General features: G+C 33.2%; 2 protein-coding genes across 7 annotated transcripts in view; one reads left to right on the top strand and one right to left on the bottom strand.

The window, feature by feature from the left end:
- LOC105456907 (coiled-coil domain-containing protein 137) overlaps nt 1-10,675 on the bottom strand; it is a 37,986-nt gene extending 27,311 nt beyond the window's left edge. Inside the window, exons 1-2 of the mRNA XM_011701268.1 lie at nt 10,490-10,675; nt 9,608-10,416 (exon numbers count right to left, since the gene is read on the bottom strand). Of these exons, the coding sequence (XP_011699570.1) occupies nt 9,609-10,416; nt 10,490-10,566 (885 nt within the window). The 5' untranslated portion in view covers nt 10,567-10,675 and the 3' untranslated portion in view covers nt 9,608. The remainder of the gene's footprint in view (nt 1-9,607; nt 10,417-10,489) is intronic.
- Nucleotides 7,557-9,555, top strand: LOC105456908 (loss of heterozygosity 12 chromosomal region 1 protein homolog). 6 transcript variants are annotated; one of them, XM_011701273.1, is made up of 3 exons: nt 7,557-7,672; nt 8,125-8,464; nt 8,797-9,555. In XM_011701273.1, the coding sequence occupies exons 2-3, from the start codon at nt 8,151-8,153 to the stop codon at nt 9,302-9,304; spliced, it is 822 nt and encodes a 273-aa protein (XP_011699575.1). In that variant the 5' UTR covers nt 7,557-7,672; nt 8,125-8,150; the 3' UTR covers nt 9,305-9,555. The 6 variants fall into 6 exon arrangements, with proteins under 6 accessions (XP_011699575.1, XP_011699573.1, XP_011699574.1 ...); XM_011701271.1 differs by having other exon boundaries at nt 7,988-8,464; XM_011701272.1 differs by having other exon boundaries at nt 7,557-7,717.
- Nucleotides 10,676-11,064: the final 389 nt, after the last annotated feature.

The raw sequence follows: 11,064 nt of genomic DNA, 5'->3' as shown, positions 1-11,064 counted from the left end.
AGACGTGTGCTCTTCCGATCTGTCAGGTGATAGGTTATGATTGCTGTACGACTCGAAAAAAGGTAATTTTTTAATTTTTTGTCGTTTTTACTACAAAAAAATAGCTCGCCCCCTTACATTTTATGTCTATTTCAATCCTGTAAAAGCGATTTTAATTCCGATCAGTAATTTCGAAGTTATCGTTTCAACTGCAATTGTCGGTAATTCCTGACCTTTCAGCATCCTCTTAAAGTGATCCTAAACTGGAATCAAACTCTAAAAGTGTCGCTGTTTTACCGACGATTTATGAGTATGTATGCGTGCGATATTGATGTAATAGTGTGTATAATGATGTGTTCATGTTTACTACCGTATCGATATCGCACGCACACATCGTAACAAATTTTCAAGAACATATTACATCTTTTTTTTAGGCATCCAAGCCTAATTTTATGAACTCAACATTGTTTGCACATGTAATTCGTAGTTGTGACGTACTCGTATCATAATTGTACCAACAAACTGCCAAATTTTTGTATGCTAGACGCTATGTTGGACTAAGAAAAGGTAACGGAGATCTAAATTTTTTAATTTTTTTTTTCGTTCTCAGCATAACCTCTATCAACCAGAACTACATTGATGCCTATTGTGGAGAACGATTTTTTAATCTGTTGCCTTTAATTATGTTTGTTTTGTCATGGGAAATAATCACATTCCGTCGATAAAACCGACGACTTTAGGATCTCTAAAGCGATGCTGGAAGATCGGAAAAATTTGTACAAGGTCGATAAAACAGACTCTTCGGTGTTAGTGATATCTCTAAATGAACTTCTTACAATCTCTTTTGTCTCACTCAAACACATGCAATAGTCCTTATCTAACTTATTGAAGTATCATCTGTTGCAAAATTCGGCACTTAATTACTGCTAAATTACTGCTAAAACGCAATTTTTACTGCCCAAACAGCACAAGGACGTTCTAAGGACGTCCCCAGGGCGTCCAGGACGGGATTTAAGGACGTTCTTAGGATGTCCTATTTTCATCCAGGGACGTCCTGAGAACGTCCTGTGGTATAGCAAATGAGCGCCTCATCGTGTCCTCAGGAAGTCCTGAAGACGTCCACAGGACGTCCAGTTCGGGTACTGAGGACATCCTCAGGAAGTCCTATTTTCATTTAGGGATGTCCTAAGGACATCCTGTGGTATAGCAAATGAGCATCTTATCTCTAAGTAGTACATAATCGTTTTAGAAACGTTTCATAACCGACTCTTGAAAACGTTTTTGAGTGGTTAAAATGTCCACTCGAAAATCGTTTAAAAACACGTTTCTTTTTCAGTAAAAAAACGTTTAAAAAATATAATCGAAATATCATTTTTCCTCTATCTAGGAAAAAGTTTGCTTTTTCACAGAATTAAATAAATTAATTTATACGATAAATTATTTAAATAATTTATTCAATTTCATTTAAAAGAATATGTTTTTGGTCAAAAATCCAAGACAGCACACGATGTCCATTGGACGTCCAAATTTCGTTTTTATTTAGTACAAACGTCCATGGACTTAATATGAATGTTTTAAAAACGTACATTATTCGACGTATAAAGTATATTTACATTTGAATGTTTTAAAAATATCCATCTTACATTCCAGATAACACAAAGTCTATAATCAATGTATAAGACGTCTTTTAAATATTCTTTTAGATAGTGTTAGACAGTTCTTGCAGTAGCGTCTAAAAGACATCTAAAAGACGTCTTAAAGACGTCTTATGCGTCAATTTTAAACTTTGTGCTATCTGGGATATTATTACTTCTAAGAATCTTAATTCGTTATAGAACAGTTATAGTTTAGAACAGTTTTAGTTTAATAATTTTTATTACAAAAAATTATTAATTAGCTTATACAAGCAGACATACAGCTATTTATTTATTTATCAAACAATTGAATGTAATCTATAGAATCGAAAGATAAGGTATGAGACACTATCGCTTTTCCTTATTTAGTGTGTTATACTTATTTGTATTATACATCGTCATTTTGATTAACGATCAGGTTTTTATATGTTAATATTTATAAAAAATATATTTTTTCATCTTTTTGATAACTTTATTGATTTTGATAACTTTATCTGATCTATCACGGATAATGTAATCATGAATATCATTAGTCATAGATCATCACGAAGTGTTCTGCAATTCCCGATCACAAAAGTCAAACAACGTTGGTGGCGGTTATAGCTTGGATGGATAACCGTTTAGATTTCGATATAGTTTGCGAAAAATGATCCGCTTAAAAACAATTCAAATTTTTTTTTGAATGTTTTGTGATTGTTTTTATGCTGTTTGTGTGACATTATATATACGATATTGAATGCTTATAATATTAGACCAATGTTTTAAATAAGTTCAACTTTGGTCCATTGAATGTTTAAAAAGGATGTTTTTGGGATGTCCGAATCAGTAACACTGGACGTTTAATACATTCTAAAGATGTCCGAAGCTTTAATTAGAATGTTTTAAATATATGTACGGAACGTCCAGCATATATATTTTTAATACATTTTTAATACATTACTGTGCTGTCTGGGATCCTCTACATAAACACGGCAAATTTTTTCTGTGGCTTGCGCAGCGTTCTTCCCTTTTTTATATTAAAAAAGTAAAATGTGTCGGAAATGTTCCTGATTTTCACTCATTTTCAAATTTGATTGAATGCGACAGTATTGTTCAAATTTATGTCAATATGATCAATCTATTTCAAAATGTTATACAAAATACCTTTCCAACGATCTATAGCCTAATATATGTTACACAATAGTGGCTCATAAAAAAATCGACTAGATCTCCATCTGTCGGTTATGTAAAAAGACTTTTTCCTCAACCCAATATAATATATAATTTTCTCTTACATTTCATTTTATTTATTTTTATATATTTATAATTTTATATAATATTTTTTTGTAATATGATAATTTGTCATTTTTAATAATTTATAATTTGCTTTATATAAATATATTATGTAAAATTGCCATAATTTATCAAAATCATAAGTATATAATAAATTTTTATAATCATACAGATAATTTTTATAAAAAACCAATAATTTATTGACAAAGTAGATTCGACACAATTAAAAATTTCAAAATTTTCAAAAAATATAACTAGCTTTATTTAAATAAAATATTCGTAATATACTAAATATAATTAGAATCATATGTAATATGATGATAGTCAAATTTGGAAAACGGATTCGTATTTAGCAAGCAAAAATACAAAATAACTATTCACTGTGACCATTGTCCCTCTATTTGATACTAAAATGTATCTTTCCTTTCTTTTTCGATTAAGAATAAGAGTTAGAAGCATTCCTTTACTTTATAGCGATACACATGTACGCTCTTAGGACATTTTAAAATAACAATGCATGTTTTCCGAAACTAAAAGAGAGACCAAAAGTCCCTTTCCGATATGATAATTATGCGATGACTCGCTAGTCCTAGAATTTTGTATGGATAAGAGTTATAGCGTTTTCGATTTGTTGACTCGATCCGACTCCGAGTCGATGGTCTGTTCTTTTTAGCTATAAAAAAATAGTTAAAGTGTACAAGAAACGTTAAAAAGAACAGATTATTTTGACTCGGAGTCGGATCGAGTCAACAAATCGAAAACGCTATTAGAAGCATTTCTTTACTTTATAACGATACACATGTACACTCGCTCACAGAAAGGTTGCAACCATGGACATAGAAATATAAGGGGACAGAGCACAAAGTCGTAACTTAGGCGAGGAGAGTGAAGCCGAAATGCGGGGGGGAAATTGTGCCCAGTTTACTCTTATTGGGTCCCAGTTCTAGAGATACTCGGTCTATTATATATGTGTGTATCACACGGACACGAGAACTTATGCGCTTGCGCAAACTAACAGCCAATCAAATTTGGACACAATTTACCTCGTCGCACCGTCCCGCAGTGGCTTCACCCCCGTAACTTTGTGCTCTCTGTCCCCTTATATTTCTATGTCCATGGTTGCAACACTTTTTTTAAATCGTTTTCGGAATACAATCTATTTACCGAGCGATTAGTTCCTCCTAATGAATCTAACCAATGTTCAATCGCCCACGAGCAAAACTGCATTCCAAAATTCATCAAAATAAAAAGTGTTGCAACCTTTCTATGAGCGAGTGTACGCTCTTAGGATATTTTAAGATAACAATGCATGCTTTTCTGAAACTAAAAGGGAGACCAAAGTCCCTTTCCGATAATAATGCGATGACTCACTAGCCCTAGAATTTTCCATATCTCTAATTTTTGGGTATAAATATAGGACTCCGACTGCATCAGTTCGTCGAGTCTATCAAGTATAATGTACGTGTTTTGTAACACGCGAGTAAGAAATTATTGTAAGATTTTATGAATCAGCTTATTTTTGAATAAAATTGTTTTTTATAAATTGACATTCTCATGAATCTTACATCATATTCGTGAAACAAAAAAAAAAGGTCAAATTTTGTAGGACGTACAGTGTTATAAAAACAATTGTATATTAGACGGTCTGGCCATTTTTATATTTAAAATTGTTTCATTTTAAGTATAGTCTAGAGGTACATGTCATAAGTCAATCACAAAGTCGTATTAGCATTTTAAGACGGTTTTAAAATAAGAATAGATTATAAATAAATGGCTAAATCGGCCATTATTTGTTAGCAAGATGCATTTAATCACATACTATATATTGTTCAAAAAAATCATTCAGCATTTATATGGTAGATAGTACACTCGCATACTGACAAGTAAGAAAACCTTGTAAACATATATAGGTTGAAAGCTCAACCATTTCTGAGAAATAAACATTTTTCTACATACGTTAGCATTTTGTACGCTAGGCATAAAAATGTCAAACAACAGATAAGCATTTTCATTATCACGACTATGCACAAAATCATATATATTCATATCATTTCTTGGGAGTAATATGTCAACATTTTTATCTCTATCTATATAATCTCTTTGTTTTTATCACAATACCTTATAAACACCATGTGATTACACATTTATAAGATAATATCGTGCTAAAAATGTTGACTCGCAAGAAATATGGCAGATATACATTTTTTGTATGGTGGCATGCTAATGAAAATACTAATTCTGTTGCACGACGTTTTTACGCCTAATGTACAAAATGCTACATACAATAATGTTTATATTTCAGAAACGGTTGAGTTTTCGACCTATATAATATATCTTATATATAGTATACAGGGTATGGCGCTTAATTAAAATAATTGCCACCTAAATAATTTTCGAATGGTTCGAGATATTGAATTAAAATTTATAGGATTACAATGGCATATAAAATCTATTATTTAATCATGAAAATCTAGGGAGAACGGGAGAGAAAGGTTAAATTGAAAATCTTAAATGGCAATGTAGGGTCGATAAAGGCTCGTTTGAAAGGGCTTTTCAAGATGAGAAAAACGTATGCAAGTTTGTTGAGATCTCTATTTTTTTCTGCAGAGTTATGTTCATTTAAACATTGGTGTTATTTAACGCTAGCGAGGCCCACGGCGAGGACGTGAAAAAGATAAGGCGTCTACGACGCGCGCGTGTAAATCACATACTTATCCAACACACACACACACACACACACACACACACACACACGCGCGCGCGCGCGCGCGCGCGCGCGTTTTTATAAGTGTGTATATATATATATGTATATACATATATATAACTTACAAAAACTTGCTAAAATTCGAAATTTGTACTTTAACTCTTTGCAGCACGGTGACATTGTGGAATGCCATCTTTTCCATAACCATTTTCTGTATAACTGGGGTAGTTTTCACTTAATTTTGGAACTTTTTTGTGTATTTTGGTATAAGTTTACATTCAAGAATAAGAATCGATGTGCAATAATTTGAAATCATGAGTGAGTTTTTATACAAATAAACAAACGTTGAAAAATTGCAATTTTTCTGGAGAAAATTCATTATCTACGAAAGTGCTTAGAGTTTTCACGCAAACCCTCAAGGGTTTTTGGGATCGCTGATTACAAATCCGTGGCCAGAATTCTAAAATCAAAGATGGCGGATCTAATATGACGGACCCGAATTCGAAGAACGATGCAAATTTTATGAAAATGTATATCTGGGGCATAGTATAACCAGTAGGTCCACTTCGTGTCGGCACCTTTGATCTCCTTTTCCGGATCACATGAGCATCCACCATTTTAAATCCAGGACCGAATTGAGAAAAGTGCCTCACAAGTAATAAAACAGATAAGTAATAATATATGGATTCGATACAGTAAAACAACAAATTCAATGTGTGATTCGAATAAAATGTTTTATTAGTAACTATTATTCGTAGGAGTGAACACTAAAGAAAATTTTTGATGTAACTGCTTATAAATTGTCTGCACATATGTATGTTGTACAATTCCTATCGTCTTGCATTTCATTGGATCCAACCCAAAACAAAAATTGCGCGGCGATACCTGCGCGAAAACTCAGTTTTTCGCTGAGGGTTGGATCCAATAAAATGCAAGACGATAGGAATATACACACGGGGACATTAATGCCTAGACATCTGAAGTTGCATGCATTTCTAGAGAGACCAATGAGAAGCACGCGTTGGACAGAAAGCGTGCTTCTTATTGGTCTCTCTAGATATGCATGCAACTTCAGATGTCTAGGCATTAATGTCCCCGTGTGTATGTACATACATACATACATACATATGTGCAGACAATTTATAAGCAGTTAAATCAAAAATTTTCTTTAGTGTTCACTCCTACAAATAATTGTTACTAATAAAACATTTTATTCGAATCACACATTGAATTTATTGATTTACTGTATCGAATCCATATATTATTACTTTTCTGTTTTATTACTTGTGAGGCACTTTTCTCAATTCGGTTCTGAATTTAACTAGAGTCCTAGATTATTAGAGAAGCGCGACCGGTGTTACGAGTCCTGATTGGACTCGCAAATGGCCAATCATAAGATTGATTTATCGGTATTATAAATGGCTGCCGAATGAATTAATCTTATGATTGGCCATTCGACGCCATTTTTGCCATAAGTCAGTCGCGCTTTTCTGATAATCTAGGACTCTAGATTTAACATAGTGGATGCTCACGTGATCCGGAAAAGGAGATCAAAGGTGCCGACACGAAGTGTATCTACTGGTTATACTGTGCTTATGCTCTATTATGCATAGATATATAGATTGCTGATACACATTACATTTGTGTATCCAATTGAAAATCGCCATATTAATGAGGAAGTGTCTGCGCATGTGCGCGTTAACTGTCAAGTTAGATTTGATTCAATTTGTTTATGGTTAGAGTTCTTAAAAGAGAGTAGTGCAGATAATTTCAGACGAAATAGATTGCTGATGTTCTATCTCCCACCACAGTATTCTTATCTCCAATTGAATGTCGCCATATTGATGAGAAGTGTCCACGCATGCGTATTAACCGTGTAAAGCGCGTATTTCACACCACAATATTATCTATGCTGTTATGCATTTCATGTGCTCCAGCCCTAAAGTTCAGTGGAGTGAGCAGTCTAGTACATAGAGGTCTGTGCTTTTATACACAGTTAATGATCGATAGGAAAGTAACGTTGGTTGACGTTTAAAATAACGTTTCTTTATCAGATTAATCATGCAATAAAAAAATGATAAATGTAAAAATAAACAATATATACCTATGTAAAACAAACTTAAAATGAGTAATAATATTAAATAGTAACAAATAAGTACAAATAAATATAAAATAGGAATAATTATAGTGTATTCATCATATAACCTCTTAGTGATTAACTTGAATCTATTGACATAACATGTTATAGAATATAATGCCAAAAAATACTAAAAGATTGACATTTTCATAAAATTGTTAAAATAGCTCGAGAATATATCATACAACATCAAATTTATTAAATATTCTGTGATATTTTGTAAAAGTTTGTGCTTTACTGATTTTTTTTCAATTTTCACAGACTTTAGCAAAAATCGCATAGTTTGTGATTTACAAAAATCATTTTAAAAAACATTAAATAAATCGTATATAAAGTATATCATATATACTGTGATTTGATTGAAGTGCATAGCTTTATATTGACACTATTTCTTCAAGTTTTATAAGTTCTAAAAAATCTGAAAATGGGATCCGAACAAAGCTCTCAGAATAGTAATCAAAATGCCAATAGTGGAAAAACAAGGACGAATCAACTCAGACGTGGCAAAAGCGTCCCAAATCGTGAGAGAATGCCAGAAGATACTCCACCGAGATGTACCAGTCCTGGCGCCAGCATTTGCTCTGATTCTGATCTTCCATATATTTCTTATACAGTAAATCGACCTATTGGAGATTCACCAAAGATGACAAACAAACAGTCACAACTCTATAGGGGGAAGAGTATTGGAGCTGGAGAAATCTCAAGACGAAAAAACAGCCTAGGCACAACAAATCACAAGTAGGTATCACTGGATTATTATATAAGAAATATTGATTTTCAATTTAATTTCCAGTAAAACAAAAAATAAATATAAAAAAGATAGTAATACTCTAATCTTCAAGTTATATCAAATATTAAATAATTATTAATTTCTCATAATTTTATTTCTTCATATTTATAAATATACTTATAAATATATGTAAAAAAGTTCGTTTAATGTCATTTAAGTAGCAAGTAATATTTTATTAGTTGATAATATCTATCAAGTAGTTTAATACAAAAATCAAAATTTTCAAAATATTGTATTTTATACATAACTATATAGAATTTTATTAATTTCTTGTTAAAAGTCACAGGAAGATTAATATATCAGACAACAGGACACACAATATCGTAGTGGTGAAGCCAGCTCAAGCAGATCCTACAGCAGACAAAGATCCTGACATAGTAAAACTACAGAGTATCCCGATGTTTCTGCCGATTATGCGTGGCACATTGAACCTACCACCGGGTGTACGCGATCCAGAGGTCCTAGAGAGGCTTGATCCTGTCGGTTTGTTCAATCTGTGTGCACGTTATCAACATCATCTCAATACAAATGCGCAGATTACAGCAGCAGAGCAAGCTACTCTGTGTACCAGCATGGAAGTGGAATTTAACAAAGTACTGAATCTTGCTGTGGATCGACAAAAGAGATTTGCTAGATTTGCAGAGCAGATGAATAAGGTGCATGAGCTCAGTCGTCAGCTAACTAGATGTCACTCGCTTCTCAATCAAACTCTTGGAAGCCTTGAAACGCTCAACAATCTATTACCAGTAGAAGAGAGGCTCGAGCCCTTTGTTTGGACTACAGGTTAAATATATCCAAACTACGAGGAATTTTATCACTCCTATTTTTAGCAAGCCTGGATTCTATTAAATATTATGTCCTTCCACAAAGAAATTGTGATTAAGAAGTGCAAAGAATAGCTTTGGGACTGTCTAATTTCAAAATAAATTTCAATTGATTTCATCAGAAAAGTTTTAACTTCTACATTCAGCATTCACATTAATTATTAATAATAACACAAATATATAATAAAATCAATAAAATAAATTAAAAGAAAAAATCAAATATGTTTTATTGAAACACAATTTATTGCTTTTGTATTTTAAACATACCCTAGCAGCTTCTATTAGTCAATCGTTGAGACTTCAATTCTCTGTAGGCTGCAATAGCTTCAGTCTGTTGCTTCTCTAGTCTTCTTCTTTCTGTTTCAGGTAGGTTTTTCCTTTTTCCAGATCGATTATTCACTTTGGAAGAAAAATCCTCTTTGCAATCTTCTAATAATGAATTCAACAATAAATTCTTTGGCTTTCTACTTTCATTCATTTCTTTTAACTTGATTTTCAATCTAGGAGGTTCATGAGCAACTTCGCCAAAAACAATCTTGTCTTGTAACCTCTCAAATTCATCATAGTTTTTCAGTTTTTTTTCTTTCTTTGCACGTAGTTTCAATTTTTGCTTTTGATTTTTTGTCAAAGCAGAATCTGTCTTCTTTTTTCTATTAATATTCTTATGTTTAGTTCGTAATGTTTCTACATCATCTTTTTCATGTTTACGTTTTGTTATACCTTGAATTTTACCAGTGTTTGAATCCCGTTCAATCTGGACATCATATTTCTTTTCAAATGCTACTTCCTTGAGAAAATCATGTGTATCTTTAGATACCCTGTGCATAAATTGTTTACCAGATTCACCTGGTCGTTGTTGAAACACTGGTATAACCTTTTCTGGTTTTGCTTTTGGATGATGTAGTCTTTGATGCTGTAATCCTACACAGATAAGCGCATTTTTTTTCTTCTGTTTCTTCTTTAAGATGCCGTTATTGATCTTTGCAGCTTCCTTCAATTTAATGACGCGCTCCAGGCTCTTCGGGATTGCTTGCTCGTCTGCGTTTCTCGGCGCCGTATTCGTACACAACTCTAACCTAAAATCCGCTGTCGGTTCAGAATTATCATCTAAACTTTATTGCTTAAGTTCCAACTTTACTGACAACTCACTCCGCTAAACGCTTTACACGTTGCTTCTGAGGATCCTTGATACCTCGATGCTTCTTGCCCGGTATCTTGCGGCCCATGTTCACGTTTTATCGTTTTTATTTTCCGTTCTATTCTTCCGTTGCATCACTCCGCTTTTGCCTCGCGCTCACACGTGCGTGGCACGTAATAGATATAATCAGCTGTTTACAAGATCGTCCTCGCCCACTGAAATATAATAATACTGAAACGCGCACTGGCGCTAGTTTCGCGATCCGACAAAGAGACTCCTAAAGCCCGTATCAGACTAAAGATTGAGATTGCGATTGAATTGGGATTTAACCAATTAGAAGAAAGAAAACCAATCTCAAATTTAGTGAACTTTGTTTTGATTGGTCAAATTCCATTCCAAACTCAATCTCAATCTTTAGGCTGCGTTCCTTTTGGCGCTTACAGCGCTTATAAGCATCATTTGTCTTTGTTCAATATTTGATAAACAACAAGGATGAAATGATTTTGTGAGCGCTGTAAGCAGCCGTAAGCTAGAGAGCCTCTAATCAGAGTGGCGCCATACAGCTGCCACTTTTGATTGGTCCGCC

Source organism: Wasmannia auropunctata, unplaced genomic scaffold (assembly GCF_000956235.1).
Source record: "Wasmannia auropunctata unplaced genomic scaffold, wasmannia.A_1.0 LD335488.1, whole genome shotgun sequence".
Lineage (NCBI taxonomy): Eukaryota > Metazoa > Arthropoda > Insecta > Hymenoptera > Formicidae > Wasmannia > Wasmannia auropunctata.
Note: the sequence above shows the minus strand (reverse complement) of the source record. Positions and strands in the feature narration are given on the sequence as shown.